Below are 27,526 nucleotides of genomic sequence, written 5' to 3'. Positions count from 1 at the left end.
TGTTTTAAAAATATCTTTATCCTTCTGAAACCCATTGAAAAACTGAAGTGTGAATAAGCGGATGCTTTTTTTTTGCTCAGCGAGCCCTTTTAAAATATGTCGGAATAAGATATTCGGTGCATTTCATTATTTGTTTCAAAAATCATTGACCGAAAAGCCGAATTACAATTATTTAGTTTTCGTTCGGTTCGGTTGCTTATATTAGGTTCAATAGTAATGATCCATAGTTGCGTAAAAAGATAACATACCACACTATGCAGACATTTTGCCCTGGTTGCGTCCAGTCCAGCTCAGAAAGTGTTTCTCTCTATAACTCTGTCATTGCTGAAGTATACTAGGTGAATTGTACCTACTCTTTATGTGGCATGCTGCTGTTGCTATTTTACGACGTTCACAATTAAACTTCTCCGAGCTTGAATTTAGTGCTTAGTATAAACCATTGTTCCAGATACAGTTAGTTGTTATTCATTTAATTTTTAAATGAGGGCAACATTTGCTCGGCCTCACTAACGACAACATGTGTTCGTGCCTTTTTTCAGACCACTTTTTTGTATTTCACTTCATAAATAACTGGACATCCTCTCTCACATGTATAGTACTCTTTCTCCGTCATCTACTGACCTAAAGCAGCTCGTTGGATGTAAACAATCAACATATCCTCCAGGAATGCGTAGGAAGATTCCGCTCAGGGACTTAAACACTATGTGCAAAATATGAGCCATGTAATTTGCAACTCACGCGCTCAACTGTTGACCGAGAAGTACAGAGTGCAGACAGTTGAAACATCGACAATAATTGGTCCTTCAATAAAAACTAAGCTCACCACATCGTCGTGCACCGGTCGCTCCAGGCACAAGCATAACTTTAACTCCTGCAAAGCATTTATGACCTTCGTACGGTTTGGCCGACGACGTGATAAGTAAGGGTGCATTAAACGAGTGTACGATTTTTTTTAACAATCCTTATATTGCGAAAGCAACACATTCACATTTCATTGTCGCTCTAAAAACTAATCGAAGCATTAAAAAGAGGAGCCAGCGAGGATGTAAAGCAAACTGAAGACAAATACACTAATCCTAGCAGGAGTGTATTGTTGCGCCTGTATGAAAGATCATCCATCTTTAGCCGTTTTATTTTAATTCCCTTTTGTCCTCGGCATATTTCGCCCTGCATGTACTAATTCACTAAATTTAGCTCCCACGTGGATAATCCACGTAAGGCCGCAAACACATTAGAATGTGTGCCACTGATATATTAGGAGAAAAAAGCATAATTAACCGAAAATGACAGTCACTTATCGCCTAGAATATTATATCAGTAGTTTACAATAGCTGTTTGCCTCATGTACTCGAACTTTACTTCATCTTTTTGTTTCCCTTTTTTAGCTTGATGTAGTTTGCTCTGTTTTCTGTAATCGACGGTTGTATTTTTCGGTTATTATAAAAAGCCTGAGCGCTTACACTCTCCCCTTGTGTCTAGTTCTAATGCTTTTCCACTGTTAAGCGTTTGCGTGTAAACACGTCACGTATTTGTAGTTATTAGGAAAAAAAACATCCATCAAAAACGGAGCAAAGTTCGCCAAAATAGCCAGGAAATGTATTCTGTGTGTGTGTATGTTGTGGTTGAGTTTACGGCGCATCTCTTAGCATGCAGCCGTCATCTCATTAGTCCACCTCGTCGCCGAGATGACTGCAGTCTTCCTCGGAATCCGCGAGCAGCAGATTGCTGCCGCTTATCGCTGCCTTCAGCGCACCCGTCAGCGTCGAGTCCCCGGCGGTGATGGTGGTAGCTGCCAGCGCCGGTTAGCTGGAGTTACTGCCACCGTTGGCAATCTCCGTACACTTGTTTGCGGCCAGCTGCTTCAGCAAGCTAATACTGTTCTCCTGTGCCGTCTTCGTCCCGTTCAGGTCCCCGTTTATGTCATGGAGCGTGACGACGTCGTCCTCGTCGTCGTCCAACAGGGCCGTTTTGGTGCTGGCCACTGCCGGTGACAAGGTTGCTACCGATGTGGTGGTAACCTTCGGTGAGTGTTGTTGTCGGTTATACTCGTTGTTGAGCGTGGTCTGGATCGGTTTGAAGGTGTTTTCGCTAGTTCCACCCCCATTGCAACCTCCGCTCAGATGATCCGGCGAGGATGAAGTGGACGAAGTCGACCGCTGCACGTTTTGTAGAGCCGCACGGAGTGAGTTCTCAAGCAGCGAATCGATGTTGGCGCTGGTTTGGGGCACGAAGGTGGTCCACTCGTTCGTCGCAGGATCAAGGTACTCGACTGTGCTGAGGAACGTTTTGCCCGAAAAACCACCGATCGCATATAACCGACCCTGCACCACCGCCACAGACACGTTCGAACGCGGCGAGGTAAGATTTGGTCCGGCGTTCCACGATTTGCTCTCCTCGTCGTAGCACTCGGTGGTGTTTAGGGAGTGCGTTCCATCGCTGCCTCCAACTGCGTACAGTTTTCCGTTAAACTCCGCCAACCCGCAGCCACGTCTGGAAAATGTCCCAACATTAAATATTATACCATCAATCGCATTCGATTGCTTATCAAAATCTTGCTTATAAACATACCTTGCCGTCGATAGTGATGGACCAAATGTCCACTGGTTGGCCTCCGGGTCGTACACCTCCACCGAGGCAAGACAGTTCCACGCATCACTGCCCCCCACAACCCACAGACTACCGCCGAAAGCGGTTACACCCGCCTGGTAGCGGCCGGTGTGGAGCGGTGCGATCGAGTACCATCGGTTCTCGTCCGGTTTCAGCACGTCGCACTGCTTGATACCGCTCTGCCCGTTCCATCCACCGATGCAATAAATCTTCCCACCCAGGGCACACACACCGGCGTTGCTCCTAGCCAGAGGTAGTTTGCACATCTTCTTCCACTTGCGTTCACTTTTCGCGAGATACTCGACCGAGTCGAGCTCCGTCGTGCCGTTGCACCCACCGACCGCGTACACCGTCCCTTCGATCACCGCAATTTGGACGCGGCCGCGTGCTTCACCCATGTTGGACTGCTGGGTCCAGCTGTTCGTCTCCGGACAGTAGGACTCGACCGACCGAAGACACTCGGCCCGATCATAGCCACCGCACACGAGAAGTTTGCCCTCAAGCTCGGCTACGCCCAGGCCACACTTCGGTCCGGACATGGTGGCCACCTCGCAGAACAGCTCCGGCCGTTGGCATTCATCCAGATCTTCGTCGCGGCTCACGCTCGTGCTCATCACGTCCGGTGTATTGATCGGTGATGGTGTTGTCGGCACATTCAGCTTCAGCTGTATCGACAGCCGGGTTAGGTTCCCGTTCAGTGTAACCAGTGCAACATACGTATGATCTGCCGGGTGTGAACAGAATAGAAGATTATAGATACGATAAAATAAATCATTTATCATTGATGCAAAATAAAACTGTCAACCGTCGTGAGACCCGTTTCAATTCCTTTCCTTTTTCCATTTTGACATCGAACTAACTGTTAAAATCACTTACATCAACCAAATGACAAAGCTAATTATATCAGAGATTCGAAGCCCATCCAAAGTCACCTACCCGATAATTTGCTGCATCCCACCAAACTCCAATCCATCTCGGTTGGGGCCGCCTCCTCGGTTGTCTCGCTCCGATCGCCAATGTCGCGACTGTAAAGAATCATCCGCGGACGTCCGGGGGTCTTCAGTGCCTTGCGGTGCTTCTTGTTGTTCGGGCCCTTGAGCACCAGCCGCTTATAGTCCTGCACCAGATCGCTCTCGGACTCCTGGCCGGGTGGCAGATCGGCGCAATCCTGCAAGGAATTATCCAGCGCCAAATACAGCATATGGGAACGCTCCAGCAAGGTGGATACCTATTGTGAGTGAGAAAGACACATGTGAGTGATTGAAAAATAAATAACCTTGACGTTGCGCTACTCACCGATACGTCGTCCTCAGTCATTTGTCGGCGAATCCAGTCGACCACCAGCCGACCTAGGGACGATTCGGCCACCAGCGACATCTCCTGGCGCGTCTGGTACAGCACCTCGATCAGGATGCACGGCAGCTGCAGGAAACCGGCCGTCTCCGAGACGAGCTGGAAGTGTTTGGCGATGTACGCGTCTACCTCCTGCACGAAGCGCCGGTTGCGCTCGATGCCCGGCAGCGACCGCGTCTCGATGCAAATGTCCGGTTCCAGCTCTGCGACCAGATGCCGGGCGCACTCCTTCACCACACTGTCGATCTTCAGCTGCCACGCAGCGAGATAGACATCGCGGATCTAGAAAATTGTTTTGCGTAACAGTCGTTTGTCTCGCGTCTTCAATTCGCGTGTGCGTGAGCGTGTGTGAGTGGGTGTGTATGCGCCACCGCCCGGGAGAGACAGTATAAGAGGGCAAGAGTGAAGGGCCTGGAGCCTACGAGAGAGTAGGGCGGGGCGCGCTCCGATGTTTCCGTTTTTTCCGCTGGATGCGCGCGCACTGACCGGAAGCTTGCCAATGGTAAGCCAAGCTTCCCGGGCAGCTGCGCCACCAGTGCACCATCTTATCTCGCTCGAAATCCCTTCTCTGGGCAACAGGGGAAAAAGTTTGAGGAAGATCAGACTGTTGTTGGATCAGGCTGTGGCTCGTCTGTTGGGTCAGCGGTCACGCAACAACAGCACAATCGTGTGAGGGGGGAAGTGTGTTTTCGCTTCTTTTCTGTGCCTGTGCCATACTATCGTTTACTGTCTCACTAGCCGTTGGTGAACGGAAACAATCTGCCGGGGGCTTGTCTTAAATGCGAACCCATGGTACCACTCACCATCTCATCGGGCACTTCCAATGATCCGGTGTAGGCGTACTCGACCAGATACTTCAGGCCGGGTTTCGTGATCTGTCCGTTCAGCCGGTAGCACGGCAGCTTGGCGTCGCTGGCCGCGGCCGCACCGTACACCGTACCCTGCAAAAAGTGAACAATTCGGAGAAGGACATTCAATCACAACTCTAGTGACGACCAGCAGGCGAACCCAAATGCGCAACTTACCGCGTCCGTGCTGAACAGTTCCATCAGCTGCGGTGAGACACATGCGAGCACGTTCCGGTGCGCATGGATTTCGGTGTTCTCAACCTAACCGAACGATGAAGAAGGAAAAACAGACAAAATGATAAGAGTTAAATATATAGCAATGCGACAAAAACAAGCAAGAAAACCTTACCAGCAGGATCACGTCGCAGAACAGACGATTTTTACGCATCGTGCTGAGACTCTGCAAGAAGCCGGACCTCATGTTTTGATCAGTGAACTTCAGATAGCCGCAGCTTTCCATGGCATCGTCTGAGTAAATAGTGAAAAATGGGATAAAGAAGCGCTATTAGAGAAGATTATGAAAGTGTAAAACATTCAATGGTCTTGATGACGGTGTCTCAATTGTCTCCCGTATTATCGACACGACTCCGAAAATGTAGTAATGAGTAAACCTTTAAACAAAAGTCAAATCCGACAAAATAAAATTTTACAAAAATCCCAATAAAACTTCTGGACATGTGTCAAAGTCAGCATTAATCACTTGGTAAAGTTCCCTAGTACTCCCTGATTATCATGCATCCGGGACACCAGACACATCGGAAGGCAGCCAAAATTTATCAACCCACTGATAAAGAAAACCGCCGCCCCACAGCGCCATTGTGATATCAGTACGGATAATTTGGCACATCAGCCAAAAACCAGCTAGGGTGTGCCGAAAGAGGGTTGATAAAGGAACGCAATTCTCAGTCATACAAGAAGCGTAAACCGCAATCAAATGAAACGTCACCGTGTCAGCTTTCCCAGTCGCGAGGTCGAGTTGAGGTATTTTATGCGAATCACGCGAGACGCGAGGCTTTTAATTGCGTCGCGTTGCGGCCACGCGAGTGCAGAATTCACTTCATGGAGTGCATCGTGCCAAATTACTCGTGCTTACACTCTGCTGCATGGGCATATTATTCGTCTGGGGCGACACTTAAGAGATAATTTATCCCCCATACGCTAAAGCACACGTTATACTAACCGATGCGTCGCCTGGTGTCAGCGCACGTGATGAACCGTTATGATAATTTCGTAAATTATTGTATTTGACTGTGATAAGAAAATATGAAACCTCAAGGATAAGCTACTGAAATGCGTCACAGAAAATTCACCAACCGGTAACCATGGTAAACAAAAATCACGTAAACACCACATTTCACTCCGTTTCGCAAACCACACAGCCATCCATCGAAACCGTGCCTGTAGAACCACGGCACGAGCCACCCGTGTTGTTAAGTTAGGCTCAATCCGATGCTGACAGTTGACCTCGGAAAATTGTACGCTCAACAATCGTTCAATATGTCCGGGTGATTGGAAGAACGTTTTACAACCATCGAGAAGTCCAAGCAACCGGTGACCGACCGATATTTGCAAACAGCTAAAATCCGCGTCGCCATAGAAAAAACGGTGGGAGGGAAAGAATCGTTTCCAAGAAGAGCCGAGGGGCGGAAGAAACCTGATGGCGGCGCATTTGTTTACACGTGGATAACAGACTGAGGCAAAAAAAAAAACAAGGCGAACAAAACAACGGCCAAAACATGTGCACCGAAACTTCCAACATTACCGTGTGCTCGCGCACGCGTGCGTATTTTTCCTCCACCACCGGTCGCCGTAGCACATATCAGCTTCACGTTACTATCTGTTTTTTGTTTGTTTATTCAAGCGAATTTCGGTCATAAGGTTCTTACGTTTTGGGCACCATTCCCGGCTGCTATCGATGAGTATTGTGGTAGATCGTTCGGTTATTAATCGGGACCAGAATCGGTAGATTTTTTCCCGACACGTGGTCGCTGATGACACGTGGATGGCAATGCGCGACGACAAGTGCAGTTTTCATCGGTCACGAATGCATGTCTCACGTTCCAATTACTCCCACCTTTCCATCCACAAGCCAAGGCCAATAGGTTATCGAATGGGGGTGGCGTGCGCTCCTGCTGTACCGGCCGAAACCGCTACGTTGTTAGAAAATTGATTGACTTTTTAAAGAGGTTTTCCTTCGATTAACATTTCGCCCTATTCCGGTCTCCGTTCTGGTGACCCTGAGCGGCAGTTTATTTTGGCCCAGCAAAGTAAAAAACAAGTAGAACAAACGAGACCAAAAATTAACCGATTAGATAACCCGGAGGGAGGACTGCTTGAAAGCCAGAGGTTGTCGGGGGTTTGTCTTGTTTTGCGAATCGGAGATAGCAAAAAGGCCACCCTGGAGAACAGGGGGCAGATAAAGCGCCTCCACCGTTCTGTCACAAAAAAATAAATAAAGGCAGCTTCAACCACCACATACCCAGCACCCCCACCCAACCGAGGGGTTGTATGAAATGTATCGATTAAACAATGTACATCCCGGCGCGGGAAGGAAACTCGTGGGACCGTTGGTGAATTTGCGAACCCGGACGCACGGGGAAGCTCGCTTTTTGCGCGTTAAACAATTCTGCAGATTTGTTTCTACAGCGTTGGACCGGTTGGCAAAACCACCATGGTTTCGTTTTTCCTTTCGGCGCCCAAATGTGCGCCTAACTTGACTGTGTTTTTCATTTGACGACCGTAGCGTGATGGACAGCCATTTTTTTTAAGTGATCAGCAGTTTGATTATTGGTACTGACGAGAAAATTAACTTAATCTTTATGCGAAGCACATTAATTCTTTGACAATGAAAATTTTAAAAATCTGTTTCTTCATCAAAAGCATTGCAGCCGTTGAATAAAACGGAAGGAGATTCATTGAAACAACCTAAAAAGGGCTTTAGAAAAAGCTAATAATTTTCTATGTATAATTAAACACTTTACCTTGCTATCATAGTAAGAGCCCTTATAATGTTAATACGATCATGTTATTACCCGCGCCTATGAATATTTTTTGGCGAGAATTCAAACATTTCAATCCGTTGAAGAAATTGTAAAACACAAAAGGGTTTGTTTTGTGGATTTCTACCTTCAGAATATTTATGAAAACAAAAGCACTTTATTTGAAATTATTTATTTTAGCCTTTAAGTATCAAATCCTTGACGACGTTGGTTCGAATCCCAGCCGAAAAGATTGACTATCCACGTACACAATGGAAAAATGTCTTGTAAAGTCACTATTTTTAGTGTTTTTATTTATATCAATTAGCTCACATATCGATCAAATTTCGCCTACTTCTTCTTAAATAAACAACAAAGCGGAAATCCATGAACCACAAGAATATTTTATTGCTACTCATAGTATTGGAGATCTATCAATTAAATTTATTGAAAGTTCTCGGTGTGATAGAAACTATCACTAAACTATTCTATTTTTCCTACTTCAGACTCAATGACGACCATCGAAAGTCAAACTATTGACACAACAGATACTATCATTCTGCTTATTGGAACAGGCCATAGCGCATCAGTGCTTATGAAAACACAATCTAACTGCACGAGTGCCAATAAAGTAGTGATAATCAACCAATTACTGATACAAGCCAGATATGCAACCAACCTCGTGCTCGAGCAGAGAAAGAGAGCAATGAGAAAGCAAACGTTCTTTTTACGATCCTCGAACCTTGCCTACAATCAATCGGAATCATCATGACTTCAATAATGTCGGTTCAACAATAGTCATGGAGTTGGTTAAAATGTTGTAGTTGGTTAAAAGAAATACACAATAGTGCTTGTCATGGAGAAGCTTAGTTCCAGTAACAGTTAAAGTGCCGATAGAAGCGCGATGAAAATGAATAGTTATCGCAAATTTGCACAATTAGCTGATAAAAACGACTCCCTGCGGAAATTGGTCAATTGGGATGTTTTTCCAATTTTAATGGCATGGTACACACGACCCTGTCGCTCTATCTTCGAACGTCATATCATGACTACAGAAGATGCTCTATTTGCGGCGTATGAGTCTGGGTGTCACGCGGAAGTCACGTTCCTTTTCGGTGCCACTTTATGTCCCCGGGGGCTCGAACATAAAATGGGGCTAATTTTGACAATGATAACGTTCCTCTCTACCTTGCGCGTGACTGAGGCATTGATCCATCAACGGTGACATGCGGTAATTGCTGCTCTATCGGGCCATAAAGTGGGAACAACGCAAAGATGATTTATTGTTAATGATAGGATGATATTATTTCGAATTGCTAGCAACCCTACAGGGGATAATTTAATAACGTGTGAGCTATGGCAAGTTTAATACACTTCCGCAATTAAAAAAGTAACGGCACCGTGACATGTTAAATTGGCGACTACTTTCACTCGTCCTCTGTTGATCCAATTTTCGTACTCAAATAACCCTTCGTCTATCTTCATCATCAAACCAATTTCAGAACTGCAGGCATGCAGTTTATGCATCTCACGGTTCGCAGTTGGGTGTTTCGTCCGTGAGGGCGTTGACCTCCGATGCTAAATTGGACCATCGGTGCTGTATGCCGACTCAACACATGCTCCCCAAATTATTCGGACTGACAAAAATTGCTAAATTGCCAACCTATATGCTGCCAGGAGGAGAGAGAGGGATGAGCTTTCTTAAAAACGACGACCAGACGGTTCTGCGCCACCAAAACCATTTTTGTTGGTTTTCTTTTTTTTTCTTTTCAACGTATAGCTGACACATTTACACGGGATGATGCATCCTTTAATTTATTCGTTCACCTCAAGACGAGGGGAAAATGTCTCCGACTATGTAATGGCCGTCCACAGAAACGTGCGGCCCTCGTAAATGTAGCGTGCAGCGTTGTGTATCGGAATTGGGCAACTGACCAAAACCATCACGAATCGCCGGCCGGCAAGCCAAACCGGCCGTTCAATTTTTTTTTTTCTTAAAAGTTGACGTCGAAAATCAAGAAAGAGAGAAATGATACCGATGGGAAATTCCCTTGCTTTCCGCACCAAGCGGTCAGCCACACTCAATCGTCATTACCATCGCGTTTATTTAAATTTCCATAGAAGATTTCGGCTTTCTAAAGACCTGTGATTTTTTTTCGAACCGTCTTATTGCCTGTCTGGCTATTGGATGCTCAAAGATTTTTCACGCTGTCTTAAGTTTATTTATTTACTCTAGCCAATGTTTACGCCACACCGTCCGAGCTACTATCCACAGGAAAATCTATCGCGTCGTAGTCGAAATCATGCGCCAAACTTTAGGCCTGTAAATTATTGCCGTACCTGTTCAGTTGAAATGTTTGGGGGAACACCATAACATGTTTTTGTGTATAATACCAATGGCCGTTTAAAAAATGGATGAAAAATTCTAAAACAAAGTCAAATTTGAATTATTTTAGTATGCAGTAGTCGATGAAAATTCTTGTAAAATTGGGTTGGTTTTGTCCTTATGTAAAATTTCAACTACACAAATCTATGGAAAAACAAAAATTAGATTCGAACACCTATATAGAATATTTTCTAATGTCTCAATAGACACAAATAAAATATTCCCCATTTGAGACTAATTGGAAATTGATGGCCTTCTATTCCATATAAAATGTTTATTACTGTAATGGAGGTCCATGAATGGAAAGATCTCATCATCAAAGATTGGTCTTTTACTTTCGGCGTTAATTGCGCACGACAGAAGATACATTACTTCTGTATTATTTTTTTTAGATAATCATCTACCCCCTCACAATGACAATTAACAACTATCGCCGAGATCGATGGAAGGGTGCCATTAAATCGTAAACGAATAAATTGACATCCTCGCAGCCCGTGTTCTACAATCTCCGATCTCCACCCAAACCGGCAGGGGAGGTTTGAGGTGGACGTCTACAATTACTTACTCGCTACCGGGTTTCGCACCATTGCCTTCGGGGTGCCGTCGATAGGAGTATGGCTGCCGAAAGCCGGAACACGCGCTCCTATCGGTCGCACATGGCAAGAAAAGGAAAGGTGAGGGAAAGTGTCTCCGCGACACGTTTTGCAACTAGGCCAATTAATAGCGTGGTGACGGAACTAATAACCTACTCGGCCACCGGCGATCGCTCCAATAAAGGACATTACTGCTGACGGCGGGATGGATTTGTTTTGGTTTGCCACCGCGTGCGTCGACAATTATTTGCACTTGCTTCAAACAACTGCAATCGCTTGTTTCACGCCATTAGCCATTCCCATGACTGCTCGAAGCAACATGTGCTATTTTTCACACACACAACTTTATCCTTTCCCTTTCATTTGATCTCCTCTGCTTCTCCTTAACTTTCAGAGTGCTTATTTTTCAAAACAAGAATGCCCCGGAGCTAATGTTGACGGAGTGAACCCCAAATGAAAAAAAAAACCCTCGTTTCAATCACAAACAACGCTACTTGCAACTTCCACTTCGAGCAAAATCAAGCGAGAGTTTATCTATCGCCCCGTTGTAGCACACAGCTTCCCAATGAATCATTCCACGGCGTTCGAAGAAATCGTTTCCGATAACGATTCGTCGGTGTAAGCGTACGCAAGAAACTAGAACAACAAAACCGATAACTTTGAGCAGAAACTTTTAATGGGACACTTTTATGTACCCACTAATGAGCACTCGTTCCGAGCTCCAGACATCAACAGTTACTATTAAAAGACCGGCTTCGGGTGGTTGAATTTTTAGAATTGTTTTTTACCAAGCGAAAGCGCGGTGCCCAAAACGGACTTGGCCGGTGGTTTTTGTTTACAAACAAACACATATCATCGGAATCCCCCTCCTTCCAGCGGGGGAGTCGTCATGAAAATGCACCTGGTCGGGAGTATTTTCCCAACGCCCAACCGCGTATGGCATGTTTATTTAGCAAATCCCAACATTCCGTTTACGGGCGTCTTGATCTTGACGTCAATTGGTGCTTCGGACCGGGGCCCTCTAGCCGGTAGTGTCCGCGGGGCAAACCGGTGCGAGAGTTGCAGTTGGTAATTTTGCGACCGCGTTCCAAAGACAAAATATGCAGTTTTCGCGTAATGCAATTAAGGCAAATTGGCGTAGCATTGGGGAAGGTGACTTATAAGAGCGTAACCACTGTCCTTCGGATGAAGCTGAAGGGAACCAAGTACGTCACAAATCGCGGAAAAAAGTAGCGGAAGTTAGAGCTAAACTTTCTTTACCAATGAGAACGGTTAATAAGGAAATATTTCGCATCGATATTTTAGTACACAGATGGGTGGAATATATAGCAAACATTTCAAAGAATTTGAGTGCATCAATCAAAGATACGTCACTTTTATGATTATTTAATAAGCCTATAGCGATATGTTTACAGGTAAACAAAACTCTAAACTGTTTCTTTATGAAATGAAGTCGATATTTTCTAATTCCATTTTAAAATACAAAAAATAGCCTGTAAGGCATATTTCATAACTTACCACTGTCGTACGACAGTTTGATGATATTTTTTCTCGTCATTTTGTATGTAACTATTAAATGCCGCGTCGAGAATGAGAAGTTACAGCCGAGTGCGAAGAAGGTAATTGCACTTTTATAAGGATAAGGTGTACTAGTTTATTCGCAAGGTCCCGAGAAGTGTTGGTGGTGGCTTCGGATAGAAGCCTTATGGCGTGTAATAAGTAAAACCACGAAGAGGACGGAAATAAATCCTGCAAATTAATATCACACTCTCTACGGAGGATCTTCCGTTGTGAAGTCTACGGGCGGGACACTCAACTGGCGGAATCCTTTAACTATCACAGATCACAGATTAGACACGTGTTATCTTCAGCTGGCAGCTACCACGCGGTACTCTTGCAACCATCGAGTTCCACAGCTGGCTGCTTCAGCGTTCCACCAACGTCGAATGGCAGAAGAGCACACAACGCGCTGTCTGTCAACACGGGCCACCGGGCCAGAGTGTCGCAGGGTGCGGGGGACGTAGCAAAGAGTTTGGCACTCGGGTGCACTACTTTTCACATTTCACACACCTCGACATCGGACATCGCCGTCCTTTCCGGCAGCATCCCGCCTTCCGCCTTCGATCGACGGTTCACGAAAAAGGCAGACACTCGTCAGAACTGGCACACTTGATCTTTTGCCACCGGGCCATGCCCTTTCCTCTCTCGCCCGGACGGTCGGTTCGCTTGTCGACGTGACAATACGGTTGACAAGTAACGGGCCCGTTTCGTCGATTATCGATGCTTCGCGAATTTTCAACACGACCAGCCACATTCGCGAACGATCCCAAAATCTTCCATGGCTTCCCGGCGCAAGGTTGGGCCACACATCAAAGAATCACCTCCTTGGCGTGCAGATCCTTCAAAGGAGAAGTCTCTACCCCAAAAAACTTTCGCCAATCTCGGTCGCGTCCACCGGACTCGGGGCTTTGACAGGATGATTGAGACCAAGAAGCTGGTGGTGCGTGCCCTTAGGCAGGTGTGCCGCAGGGCAATGCGAGGAGACGAAGGTGTTGTCCCGGCGAGGACCAGCAATCGACTGACGGAAGACTTCGATCGGGCCGACTATACTCGGGTGGTAACCAGTCCCCCGGAGCCCCTTGGGCCGCCGCTCGCGACGCAAGACAGGTCCCGACTGGTGACGCATCGTCTTAGCTGTCTTGCCCCACGTGCCCCGCTTGGTCGAGGAGATGTGAAGGCGGTCACGGAACTGGAGGGGTAGTGGAAACTGATTGTAGTAAAAAAAAGCACCAGTGGCGTACAGGCTGTTGCATGTATTTATTGGAAATTTCAAATGAACCATCCCCCGTCCGATGATAACGTTGGCGAGTGTTTCGATCTTAGTGTTTAAGCAAAATTAAAGGCAACTTGCCTGTGTGTTTATCATCCTTCAAAGCGCGATGGAGCAACGCACAATCACACAGACAAATAATAGATACGCTACCGACTTACGTTCGGCCACACGACTTGGCATTACACCGTCTCTAACGACTACCCGAAGTGTTTGGTACTACTATCTACTCGTTGACCATCGATCGAGGATACTTCACCAACAAAGATAGACGGACACAACCCACACCACTCACCCTTGCGCCCGTTTGCCTATGTGTGTGTGTGTGTGTGTGTGTGTGTCATTGCTCCGCATTTACTTCTACGCGAGCACTTGAGGGAGGTCAAGAACACGCGAACGGCAAGTCAACTAAGCCCAGTACTGGATGGGAGTAACCTTGCACCCTTGCGCCATCTTCCCCACCGATGACACACACAAACGCAGTATCTTCCACTTTCTACTGCTTTTATTGAGGAAACTCTGCTAGAGGTCAGGAAAGTTTTCCGTGCCTGAAGTTCAACCTCTTCCCCACTTCAACTTTTTTCAACCTAAGTCTGGACGTCGACATCGTTCCCTTACAATCGATCGTTGTCGGACGGTTCGGTTAAGCGAAAGTCAATCAAAAAATCCACACCTTACCCCCGCCCTTCGCGGTGGGTGATGTTTGAACGAAGGCTTTGAACTTATGCGAATTTCGATCGACGATCCATTATGCTGTGCGAGAAGAAGTTGTTGAAGTCCATTTTTATTTGGCCAAATTATTCTCCCCTTGACCTTTAAAACTTTGCCTGATAGCATTTCAACGGGGGTGTCCATCAATATCGTTTAAATATCTAGAGGCACAGTTAAGTCCTGCAGCACCATATTCAGCTCCCATCAACCATCGTTAACGTTTATTGATTTCCACTGCACAGTAGCACAGTGCTTGTGTCGTTGGAACGTGAAAAGAGGAACTTACTTACGCTTCATACACGCTTTGGAGGTGTGTGCCTTGCAACTTAGCAATGTTCCATTTCCACTTCTACTGATAACTAATTAAATTAAAAGAAGTAACATATTCCGGATGGAGGCGCCAAGTAACCGGTTCTAGCTTCATAGAAGTGTTAGAAATGCTGGGACTTGATTTTTGGGCACATCGATCCGGATGTTCTTTCAAACCCGAGATTCTTAGGATTTAGATCCAGGGTTGCAAGATAAATCCAGAACCCGAATTAAGAATCCTTGGTATCCAGTTCCAGAGTCCACATTCAAATCCCTTAAGATCAAGATCCGGAATATGGATTCTAATTCCTAGGAATTTGGTTCTATGATGTTTGGAATTCGGAATTTCGAGCTCGATCGTCCCACGGGGATTTAATGTATAGATCCCAAGTCGGATTTTGATGTGCCGGATCGAGAAAAAGCTGGATTCGAATTTTCTCATCGCTACTTCAAAAGTCGTTGAAAACTTAAATGCTCAAAAATGTTATACTTGTTATAAAAAAAACTACCAAACCTTCCTCTTTTTATATAATTAATCAAGATCGAACAAGATGCCGTTAGTGCTAGGTCGCAACTTTTCGCAAATTATTTTGTACATTTCGTGTATTCCGCAACCGATCTCAACCGGAGCTCACTAGCTTTTATTATCCCACTGGAGGTGTTAACTTAATTTATATTCCACTCTTAATGGCATATCCATTAACATGGCGCGCTAGGTGTTGTGGCCAACAGACCACCGCAACGGATGAAATATAATCATGAAATCACACTTTTTGCACGACTGGTGTTGGATGTCAATGGCCAATACTGGGTGTACTGTTAGGAGCCCCCCACATGCTAAGTGGGGTAAGGCATAGACCAAATGACCGGGGTCACGTGGATATCCCACCCGATAGTGCGTAAAACCAACTATGTTTTGGAGAATAGGAAAGTATTTCCTTCGCTATGCTTTAAGACAACCTATGAAGACATTCGAAGCTGCGAGTATACCAGACATTTGTAGTTCCAGTGCTCACATAGTACTGCGCGACATGGGCTCTGTCAATTCTGACGAAACTCTCTTAGCCGGGTTTGAGAGTAAGAAACTCAGGAGGATTTTTGGCCCCGTATGTGAGGAGAAACAATGGAGGAGCCGATATAATGTACGGAGAACCCATTGTCGTTTTTAGGCCAGACTCCGGTGGACTGGTCATATCATGCGAATAGCACCGGACGACCCTGCTCTCGAAGGCCAGAGGACGCGTGGTACGCCTAAATTGAGGTGGAAGGATGGCATAGAGGTAGGCCCCAGAATAGCCGGGAGACGGAATTAGACCAGTGGGGCGAGCGACCGTTCCGGATGGAGCTCGCAGCGGTTGTAGCGCCTCATAAGTAAGTATGTGTTAAGATAGAGTATTTATATTTTAAAGGAAACGATTCTTTTTAGCGTCACAGGGTCTTGAAGGTCCGAATTTGCGTAACCCCTAGTCGATGCGCATGTGCGCGTGTTTAAACTCCATCTCGATCTCGTCAAAGGGCGCACGGACTTTGCGTAAATCACTCAACACCCGACTCGGTGTGCCAGAGTAGTTTAGTGACCGTCTCTTCATACAATCGCATTCATGATGTAAGCAGGATACCATCGTCCGTCATCCGTTTGCTTAACGCTCTGCTTTGATAACTTCCCTGGTTATTGTCACGACGCAGTAGATTAGCATACGCTTTATGACGCACCAATGGCATCAGGCGCTCATGATGCCAAGCCAACCACCATTATTATCGTTATACGAGTGTGTGGTTAAGCGGGAAGACTTCAGCGGTTCAGCGTCCGCCGGATGTAACACTAGCACTCGGGACAGATGATATGTTTATCTCGACGCTGTCTGTCCACTTTCAGGGGGTGTGCGATAACAGGAGATCCGAGAAAAGGGTGTGTGTATGAGAGGTTCGTTAGTGGCCAGAGTCTGCTACACCTTCTTCCTTGATCATTCGAACCAACGCTTCCGGGTAATGGCTTACGTCCTAGAATAAATCATACGGTGCTATGACGCGTGTTGTCATCACCATTTCTCTATATAACACTCGGCTAGTTGTGGGATGGCCTTATATGCCAATGGCGTACCGCCATTCAGTAGTGTTCCTTTTCAATTAGTCCCGGGCTGTTTGGAGGACATCTGACAAAAAATAAGCCCCGGTACCTTTTGATCTACGACTGGAGGATATTGTAGATTGACAGCGGTAGAAAATAGCACAGTTCAAGAGTCATTTCGAATCTAGGTCAGTTAACATGGTGATTGAGAATTGATATTGAAATATTGTTCCAAATTCATCTGACCTTCTGTGTTCCTCTTCATATAAGAAAAAGTTGTTGATCAAGTGTACGGAAATATTAAATCATTGCCGATTTTATAGACACAATTATATACAATTTACTGATTAAAAACAGGCAATTGTTTGTATTTCAGTCTAATTGATATCTACCATCGTATATCTTACCTATCACCATAGAATACCATTTTCTGTAACTTATAATTTTACCTTAAAAAAAGATTTTACAGGTTGGCAATAAAACAATCTGGTAACCAATAATTGGATCGCCAATTATCGCAATCCCTTCGACGGCAACGTAATACAACAACGCCTATCGATCGCCGTTACCAGTTCACTCGCGGGAAACCACCTAGCGAGAGGGAAACCTTAGCAACAGCGCACGTGGAAAAACACAGCTTCGCACGGCGGATGGTGATCGGCCCCAGGGCGGACTCGCAAATCACGCGCACGTTGTCGCTAATGTGCGTCGCCTGACGTTTGGCGGGAAACCAAAGCGAGCCGAGCGGCAAACAAAAAATTAAGAACACAGCCATTGGGGGTCGACGAAGTCGAACCCGTTTGGGGCGGAAAGAACCGCTAGCCAGATAATGAAGAAGCAGTCCGAAAAGTAGGAAAAAGGAGCTGTACCCGCGTATGTGTGCTCTCCCGACCTCATCTCGAGTTCATACACTAATGGAGCGTAAGGGGTGGGGAATTTTTCAAACTGTTTCTTTCTGTTTCTCGATTGCACTTCAACACCGTTAAATCGAGCGCGACGAGCGAAAATTGCGACAAATGTCACCAATTGGGACTGGCGGCATTAATCCCAACCCCCTGCCAATTGGGGGGCACGCGTTATGCGACCTAAAGCGCAAAGTGATGGGACAGTGTCTGCTCTCGACTTTTTTGCTTTCGTTATGTTAATGGTGGTGGGACTATGTGGCGTTCGGTGGCCATTCTCTAGCCGTCCACGGTCCACCATTCATCTTAGCAACTAAGCACAATCGGAACCAAACGGATGAAAGACGGTGGATTCAAATGGGAAGCACTGCGTGTATGTGTGCTTGTCTGACTGTAACGGTCATTCATTCAACTGAAGAAACACAAGTAATGAACAAAATCAAATGACCTCATGCAGTGTTCAAAGGAAAAAGAAACGAGAATCCTGCAAATACAGATCACTGGGTAATGTAATGTCTACCTCGTAAACTTGTTTGAAGGTTAAGCAACAGCTGCTTCTGGGAAAAAATGTGCTCACGAGGTCGTGCCACTCATCACATGATTCAACATGATGTCATTCAGAGCGAATTAATCATATAAATTGTAAGTGATCGAAACATTTGTAATTCTAGCACGATTCCATTGCAAAAGAAAAGACAATTTCGTCGTCTCTTCGAGTGATAAGTATGTAAAAAGCTGTATTGAAAAAAGAATTAAAACATTCAGATTTCATTGTTTATCATGTTCGAGCATTTTTGAGTGACACTAAGAAAAGTTCATTTGATCGAAAGAGAAAAATTGAATATGAACGTTCATTTGAACGTCACTAAGATTGACATGATAAGAAATAATATGTTATCACAAAACCATTCAACAGGCAAAACAGTGCCCTTTATTTGCATATTTGCTCTTAATGCTAGAACATTCCGATCAAAACTATTCAAATGTATAAAGCAAATGTATATAGCTAAAAACGTCTTTTTAAGCGAGATTTTGAATAAATTCCATAACACTGATGGAAATATTACGCACGATGCAAATGAAATCGTAAAAATTCCTTTTAACTAATTTGAAAGCGTCAACCGATCGTTTTAATTCATAACTGAACTCTAATTGCTGGAAATATGACAGTTGCTGTCGTTCAGTAATTTTAACGATCGTGGGGCGTGTTGGAGAGCACTGTTAAAAGCAACAACGAAACAAACACATTATTTATCTCAGAGTGCAAGGCCAAGACACAAAAGGAACAGGTTCTGGTAACGAATAGATAAATAAGCGAGCAGCAAAGTGCACACTTCCAAATGACTTGATTGACCGACCAAGGACATCTCGTCGCCGTTTGACGTTCTATCATTCAGGTTTTGTTTTCTGTTGCAATTTGGCAGTCATGTTTCTACAAGGACAGAAAGTACGCTGCCGATCGTCACTTTTCTTTTCGCACCGAAGGACAAAGGAAAGGCGGAACCCGGCTACCTTCCGAACTCGTAGGGGCGGGGAAAGGGAACTGTGGTAAAAATAAGCATACTGTGGTATAGCAAAAAAAGCGACACATAGTTAGTTGTTACCTACCGAGAGGGGCAAGTCAACTTAAAAATACTACACACCACCACCCGCACCATTTGTCCGTCCATGTCGTGCGTGTGCCACGAGAGCCACGCGGTCGGAAGACAATTTGCTTATCTAAATTTACTCTCCACCAGCGCCAGGCCACAAGTGTTCCCTCTGTGTTCCTGCGGGCGACGTGCACCAGACCAGAAACCCGACAGATTGGCATCCGACACATTCGAAGTAGTATAGCGTTCGTAGTGATTGTGATTTTTTCTTCCCGGGAACTACATTCCTTCCCGCACAACACATGCGCCCCGGAATTGAAAGTTACACACATGGTGTTCCTGTGAAGCTGCTTTGCCTAACCCCGGATTGTTGATTGTTACAACGGCGAGTCCTGACCACGTATTTCCAGATGAGCAAATCACCAATCACTGCGAGCATGTCTGGATGCGATCGTAAGAAAGTAAACAACCAAACTAAGAAAAGTTTACCGCGAAGTGACGCAAGACATTACGGAGCACGAGCGAAAAAGATTTTGACACACCTCCACCGAACAGATTTTCCCTATCGATGGCAACCCCAAGCGCACATTATATGGTATGGGTTTATCAATGGTAAAACGGATGGACAACGTGGTACTCACCGCCAATGGAGTTCTCAATCCGTGGACGCATCCTGCGGGGGACTGGCGAAATACCGTTGATAGAAGTGCTGTTGCCCGAATGGAGAATGTTCCCAGCTGACGTCGGATGCGCGTAGTTCTCGGTGGCGCTAAAAAAGTGACCCCTGTAGCGAAGGGGGAACAAGTTGGGGAAAAAAAGAAACATATTACTATTTACTCAACTGATGTTCCACATTTCATCAGCAAAGAGAGGATTGCGATGCTGTTCGAGGGTGTTCTTCTCAGTGAACCATTTAGCAAGGAATTAAATACACGTGCTCGTTTCGGTCGTGATGAGTAAATAACACACACAATACCACTACAACCCGGTAGTGTAACGTTTGAGTGAGCTACGAATAAAACATGTCCATGGTGGAAATGTTGTTTTGACAGACGGCCATATCGTTAGAAATCACTCATGGCGGTCGCACTTATTCGCTGGAACGTGCTAATTTTCTCGAACACTAAAATACTTCCACATTAAGACGCAAATATGTTTCCGATTATACGGTGTATGTGTGATTACGGCATTATTATCAGTTGCGATATTATTTGATAAAATAACACCACTAGAAGAGCAGCTCGATAACACTAGTAGTGCATGTATTCGCACTCTTGAAATGTTTTATTCTTTGAATTGTTTAACACTTTGATTGCCAAGAAAGTGCGTTTTTAGAAAATTTTGGAAAAATCATTATTGATAAAATTTGTTTATAAAAACAAATGAGACTAAACTTTAGTAAACCTTTCGTCAAAAACAAACAAATGTATGTTGCTTACAAAAAGGCCTACAAGGGCTATTGAAAACCATACTGTAAAAAATGATATCTCTTTTCTTCATCTTCGAGATGTCGTCTCATTCTACATTTGCACCAGAAAACACCTATACTATTCAATATAATGTTGAGTTATCTCTGTGCCAACCAGGCCACCTTCCCAAAAAAGGTATATGTTTAGCATAATCGCAATGTCTATACACATTGCATACAACAATGCTACGTTCTTAAGTGTATCCTGGACGACACCCGCACTGAGCAAAAGACAAAGATGTCTCGAATCAGGGACAGTCAAACGGCACGTAAACTCTGCAGTGCTCCAGTTCAGTTTGTCGACGGTGAAAATGGGTCGCCAACAATTACGGACAGAGAAAAACGGGCATGCTCAAGCAGGAAAATAGAAACAATCATAACCGATCGAAGGGACGAATGGAGAGCAGTTTATGCGTAGGTTCTATATTGGCATGCCAAAAAAACAAAAATACATGCAGCAGTAAAAGTATCAGTGAAGGTACGGCTCAACAAATCCTTTTCGCATGGAAGGAAATAAGAAAGAAACGGTATTTAACGCCTGTGTTGTTGCACTAAAAATAGAAATGTCATTATTCGTAACGCAGACCAAAGTTTGCATCAGCTCCGTGTGTGACAAATCATTTATTATACAAATTTGCCTGTTTTTTTGTGCCAAATAATCCTGTTTAATTTGTTTGAATTGTTTATGCTACCTATGACACACGATACAAAACTCTTCTTCTATAATGAAAATAGCTGAAAATAGAAATTATGCTTGCCTTGAATCCATCGAGGAAAATTACATGTAGCTGCCCGGAAAACGGAGAAGCAATAAAAGCACTAAAATATGCTCCACTCAGCACTGTCCGAATCATTCAGTTTGAATCACTCTAGCACGAGAAACACTTTATTGCAACAAAGGAAAAGCCCTACGAGACCCACACTTGCTCTACGATACACTTGGATAGTTTTCCTACGGTTTCAGGCTTCCAAACCCCATAAACAGATAGATGGATTCCAGAGTCTCTTCAATGGTGTGCGGTGATGAATATACATTTCACCTGCCCAGGATTGCCGTCAGCAAAATTAGCACTATTGAAACCCCACAGAATGGTTCTGCGACGTAAGATTTCGATTTTCGATGGAAAAAGCGACCCCCATTCGACTTTTTTTCTTCCTTTTTTATGTCTCTACCGGTGGGTGGGGAATCTCTTGGGGCATTTTAATGTTGCGTTAGCTCCGGCATAGCGCCGTTCACCAGCAAAACCACGACTTTAATGCACGATTACACCCGGACACTGGCAGTGGCACGTAGGCCACTGGGCGACTCCACCGGGACACACTTTTATATGTAAGAGGGTACACTTTTACTGTTTAGTCGTGCCGTTTGGGGCCTACAGTTTCTCAACGTTGTAAGTAAGGAATTTTTCACGGTGTTCCAACAATTGACAACCGTGGTATTACACGAAATGGACCAGAGTGTATCTCGCGGTTAGTGAAAACCAAGCGCATATTACACCGTCCAATATGGTTGTGTTGAACGTGAGCGTTTCTCTTGTTCACATACACCCACACAAACACACATATTTTTTTAATTTTTCTTATTGCTCTATCTTTCTCTCTTTCTCTTTTGCTTTACCAGCTTATTGCGAGAAAGAAAGAGAGCATGCCGATGCTCAGCGAGCGTTTACTAAACACGATTACTAAACAAAGAGCTATCTTGAGAAGTTTCGAATTCGTTTCTACTCTCATATTTCTTCATGGCGTACCCCATTTGCTAGAAGGGTACTTCCACGCGGGATGGACAAGCTGATCCAGAGAGTAGTTTGAAATGATTGTAAAGAGGACACAGTGCTGGTTAAAATATTACAACACCCAGGATATGAACAGAACTATCGTTCACACCCTTCCAAACGCTGTGCAGGCAAGTTTGATTCTATGTTGCAAACAAGCAAGTATAATAATAGTTTTGTAACTGTAATGATAACATTCTGTTATCAACCGCCTTAAAATTGATAACACACGAACGTACAGGTCAATAATCATACAGGTGTGTTTATCAACAACAACAACTACACACACAAACACCATAAAAAAAAAACTTCCGAACTAAATTCAATGAATGATTCAATTGCATGTGAGCTCATTGGTTTTCCATGCAGTTTTAGATGATGGGCAGGTGACTGGTCATTGCAGAAGACAAGAAAAATAAGATGCTAGATTATCATAAAAATGTACACTCATTTGAACCGGAAAATCGATGTGAAATAGGAACAAATGTTCCAATCGCTCCCACGGACAAAGAGATGACAGTAATGAAATCGACACAGTGAGAGAGATGAAGAGACAAGAGAAAATAACGTAACTTTCTAAATAAAGTGAAAAACAAACGGCGAGCGAGAGTAGTAAATGAGATTTGATGAACATCATCCTGCTGTGTGTGCTGTTCAGAAAAATTAAAAATATGAGTAAAAGAAGTTTTTAAAAAATTCCGAGTGAATTGCAAACATTTTATTAACGTCCGTGCAGTATTTTATTTATATTCGTGAAATTGTTTTATTATTTTTATGTGAAGTGTTATTTATTATCTTAGGCTTGAACAATACTGCAGACAGCTCCCAAATGAACTTCCCAAATAAGCATTTCAGCAAAGCAATAAGCAGCAAGTGATTAAATATTTGCAACTTTAGAACTAAAATGCTCGATGGGAACATAAAATATATTTTAAATTGAGTTGCACAACAAATGAGCACAATATAAAAAAAAAATCTCAAACAAAATTGTTTACTCTAGGCCACCTTGCTGAATCTGTTTCTGATCAATACGTATTTGTAAACAAGTCACGCTTTTATTACGCATCGAAGGAAATAACAAGATACCGGTTCGATTTTCGAGGTCAAGGGGTGGATGCGTCAAAGAATAGTTTACTCCAATTGATAAAAGGAAATTTATGAGAATGGAAAATTTTAATTCTAGTATTAAAGGATTCAAAGGTGTTTGGAAATGTAACAAATCCGTTCAAAACATCGTAATTATTATTGATCTGCGAGTGTTTTATTTATATTCCAAACGCCAGCAGAATCGACACGCAACATTATTCAATTAACAACTAGGTTAATCGTTTTAAGTAGCTTAATCATTCACCTATCAGAACGCTCATGAATGATTTTCTATCTATTATAAAGCTATCAAGTTAGATTTTTGTTGATTCACTCTATTCTGAACACAGTTTTATTCATAATTTCGTATAATCGTACACATGAAAAAGGCATCAAGCATTGAACGAGCTGTCGTAAAAGGTGTCATGTCAGCGAAGAAAAACATGAATGAGACTCTGCTGGTTGTAGCTGCATCTGTTTACGTGCTTCAAACTTTCCACCACACCTCTCTCTTCCGTTCCACAACCATCTTCCCGTCTTCTTTGTCCAGCATCATGGCCACGTGTTTCCATAGTGTGTGTTCCAACCGGTTCCGTACAGCTGGTTCGTATTTATTAACCCTAATATCTATGACCCACGGCGCACCGGTAGCGTGAGGAAACACCACACCACAAGGTGGGATCGAATCTCGAGTCTTGGCACCATCCGGTATTACGAACGATTTACCACCGATCTATACTATACTGTCTTTCGGTCATCGAAACACTCTTCTGAGAGTTCTCTTCTTCTTCCTTGTCCTACTAGGGGATGTCGTGCCACAAAAAAAATATCTATTACTTCCAGCTAGCTATGAAACATTACACCGTTTGTACACCATCATTGACATTTCTGAACAAAAAGAAAAATAAATTACAGGCCACACAACTTTGATTCTAATTATTATGTAACTGCATTGATGCTATCATACTGGATGATATGTAAAATGTAAAATAAATGTGTGTGCCCATGCATACCTTGAGTGCCGTTTTGACGCATATTTGCTTTTTCTCTACGATTGAGTGAATCGTTACTTACAAACTTATTGTGATAGTGGTCGCTTAGCGGTGAGTATTAATTGTATTTATCAAGTGAAACAGCGTCGGACAAAGATTCTGAAATATTCATTTTTCATTTTCCCGCTTATTCGGTGCAACCGAACACACCGGTCCTACACACCGACCCGGACTACCAGAAGACTGTTTCCCTTTGTGTACGAGGATAGTCAGTCCTCTCGTATAGGGGAGGGTCCGGTCTCGAGTGGGATTCGAACCCACGGCGTCGAGGTGGAGAGCCTGTGCGCTCATGGGTCGATTTTCTAACCGGCGCTACCGATCGGCTGTTGCTGAGCCCCAGTGACCCTCGTCTATCAAATTCAAGCCAATCCTGCCCATGCTATGCGCTTAGTTTCAGCTTTCAGCGTTAAATCTGACAACTACTAGCCGACACGGTACGGTGTGCTCAGTAACGGGCAGCTGCAGTACCGCCGACCAGCGCAGTCGAGGTATATGGTGCCGCTCTATCATTAGTGCATTCTTCCGAGCATTAGAGGCCGTCAAAAGATTTAACCTTCTGCTTCGAGCAGTAGAACCTGCTAAAGAACACTCTACAGCACTACGTAGGACTTAAAAAACACAAATAAATGTCTTGTAGAGCTGTTGTCTGCAACTGTATCAAAATTTGGATTTTTTGGATGGATTTGCTTCCACATGTTGTATGGTTGTTTGTGTTCCACATTTCCGTGCCTCAATGTTGAAAACTGTAGTAACCGGCAGTGATTACCAAGGAAGATGAAGATTGTCATTTAAAAATTTGAAATAAGATAGGTGTTTAACTGATCCCATCGTCGATCATGTGAGTAAAAATTTAACAAATAGCTAATTCGTGTTTGAGTCACGTTACATAATGACACATTTTCTGATGGCTTTTACAAATTCATGTAAGTAGGTATATAGGAAGAATTGAGCTCTACAATTTTTTGGTCGTAGACATTAGGGTTAATATGCAAACAGTGCGTGTACCATTCGCTTGACAATCCATCTTCAGGAACACGCACACTTGCATGATCGCCTAACGGAAACGGCAAATTCACCATGCACACGTTCGTTAAGGTTCCACAACGGCCTCAAACGACCTCGATAGATCCAGAACAGCGTAGAATATGATGAGAAAAATACTTTTAACAATGGAAGTATAGACATAATACGGGTCTACCATAGTCGAAGATAATAGCATAAATTGGACGATTGGATAATTTTGCGATAGATATCTCTGAAGTCATTTTGGCGAAGCGGTCACTTCCTGCTTTTTGTGCAACCTTTCTCTTATAGCACGGAGTGTCTAGTTGTACGCCATAGGAATCACCTACCTGTTGGTTGACGATGCCTCAGCAGCAGCAAATTTTCACAAAACACGAGCCATTTTATAGAACCATTCGTAAATGATATTGAACCACGTAGGCCTCTGCTAACTATTTGTGAAACTAAGTTTCTACGCCACGTCTAACACCGAACTCCCGAAAGTTTACGCAAGGTGAAAACAAAAACTTAGTAGTTGATGTTATCTACGTTTGTAGAAATTATCAAACTACCCCGAAAACATAAACGAAATTTACACGATACAGTGCGTAATGAAAGCACCTCCGATCCTGACGGACACGCGTCCACGAATGGTACCGCGAAGGAAAGAAAGATGGTGATGAGACACCGGTTTTGTTAGTGGTGTTGGTTGAGGGCACGTTGTGCTATGGCAACGACCGTCGTCGCAAACCGGCAGCAGCGTTTTCGCCTACTGCTTCCGCGGCCAACTTGTCTGTCACTTTTTTATCTGCACTCTAGCGCCATCACAGTGCTTATCGGAAAACAGCAGCACGAAGCTGGATAGTAAAACTTATGTTTTCTATTGTTGATTAACATTGTGCAGTTCCATTCCACTTTTCCGGTATTAAGACATATGACGCTTATAGCTTCTATCCCAAGTTTAAACGTTTATATGTTTCGCGCGTTCTCACGGTCAGCACTGCAACCACCGTTTGAGGTTTAGCCAAAGTAAGTAAGTACAACTTGATGTTACTTTAACAGGGATTTTATCATCATTATACTGATAATATTTATAAAGTTTGGAATACCGACAAAATGCTTTGCATTGAAGGTACCGGCAAGCTGTAACCAAAGTTTAAAAACTGTTAAAAGAAGAAGTGTTGTCTTAGACCAATTTTAAGTTTGATAATTTAAACTAAACCACACACACTCAGGAAATTTAATCTTTGTGTCTAATATGACTATATCGAATTTGCTGAAATTATGCTAGAACAGTACAGTACAGGATGAAGGCGCTACTTGATCTCTATCTACCCATATCATTAACATATTACTCAAAATGCATTTTGATATGCAGTAGACTAATGCCGTTTGCCCTAATTGTGGAAAAGATGGGAATAGAAGGCGGACAAAATGAGTATTTCTAGCCTACGTGACTTCAACCATGTATGAGCCGTTGCCACCAGGCGAATACGTTGCCCTCATATTTGGTTAAGACCAATCCCAAAAGTCTTGCAGCTGTTAAATGCAGTACAGCCAGTGCTCTTGAATGTAAAGAAATGGGTAAATAACATGAATTTAATTTAACTGAATAATTGGCAAATCTAGTTTAAAACTGAGTAAGTAGCAAATCCGAAAAAATGGAGAAAAAATCGTCAAAAGCTTCAATCCATGTTTAGTTGAATTTTATTTAAAAAAAAAAGAAGCAAAATCTTTTCCTTAATTTCCGTATAACGTTGAAATACTTCATAATTCAACACACCGATAAACTCTTAGCTCGATACATAGATTATTTACTCTATCTATTTTAGCAATTTTATGACACATGTTAGAATTTTTGCTGTGTATGGGAACCATTAAAACCCACATTTAAATTTGTCAGATGTATTCGGATAGTAAAATAATGAATTGGGAACACAGTTTAAGCATTGCATTTTTCTTTGGAATT

General features: G+C 43.8%; 1 protein-coding gene across 3 annotated transcripts; it reads right to left on the bottom strand.

Annotated features, from left to right (window-relative positions):
• Window positions 1-97: 97 nt before the first annotated feature.
• Window positions 98-26,258, bottom strand: LOC131261540 (influenza virus NS1A-binding protein homolog). 3 transcript variants are annotated; one of them, XM_058263600.1, is made up of 9 exons: window positions 25,908-26,258; window positions 19,819-19,961; window positions 5,158-5,276; window positions 4,986-5,069; window positions 4,764-4,901; window positions 3,904-4,242; window positions 3,544-3,835; window positions 2,569-3,331; window positions 98-2,490 (listed from the first exon to the last, which is right to left on the bottom strand). In XM_058263600.1, the coding sequence occupies exons 2-9, from the start codon at window positions 19,847-19,849 to the stop codon at window positions 1,803-1,805; spliced, it is 2,454 nt and encodes an 817-aa protein (XP_058119583.1). In that variant the 5' UTR covers window positions 19,850-19,961; window positions 25,908-26,258; the 3' UTR covers window positions 98-1,802. The 3 variants fall into 3 exon arrangements, with proteins under 3 accessions (XP_058119583.1, XP_058119586.1, XP_058119584.1); XM_058263603.1 differs by lacking the exon at window positions 19,819-19,961; XM_058263601.1 differs by lacking the exons at window positions 19,819-19,961; window positions 25,908-26,258 and adding an exon at window positions 12,284-12,323.
• Window positions 26,259-27,526: the final 1,268 nt, after the last annotated feature.

This window comes from Anopheles coustani, chromosome 3, assembly GCF_943734705.1.
Source record: "Anopheles coustani chromosome 3, idAnoCousDA_361_x.2, whole genome shotgun sequence".
Classification (NCBI taxonomy): Eukaryota; Metazoa; Arthropoda; class Insecta; order Diptera; family Culicidae; genus Anopheles; species Anopheles coustani.
The sequence above is the reverse complement of the archived record's forward strand: the minus strand, read 5'-3'. Positions and strand labels throughout refer to the sequence as shown.

What these genes read in the sequence shown, in the direction of transcription:
- LOC131261540 (XM_058263601.1), bottom strand. Translation starts at nt 12,323, where the DNA reads ATGACGAGAAAAAATATCATCAAACTGTCGTACGACAGTG. An exon ending in TCTGCGACGTGATCCTGCTG is followed by an intron (nt 5,070 to 5,157) that starts GTAAGGTTTTCT and finishes TCGTTCGGTTAG; the next exon opens with GTTGAGAACACCGAAATCCA. An exon ending in TGGAAGTGCCCGATGAGATG is followed by an intron (nt 4,243 to 4,763) that starts GTGAGTGGTACC and finishes ACAATTTTCTAG; the next exon opens with ATCCGCGATGTCTATCTCGC.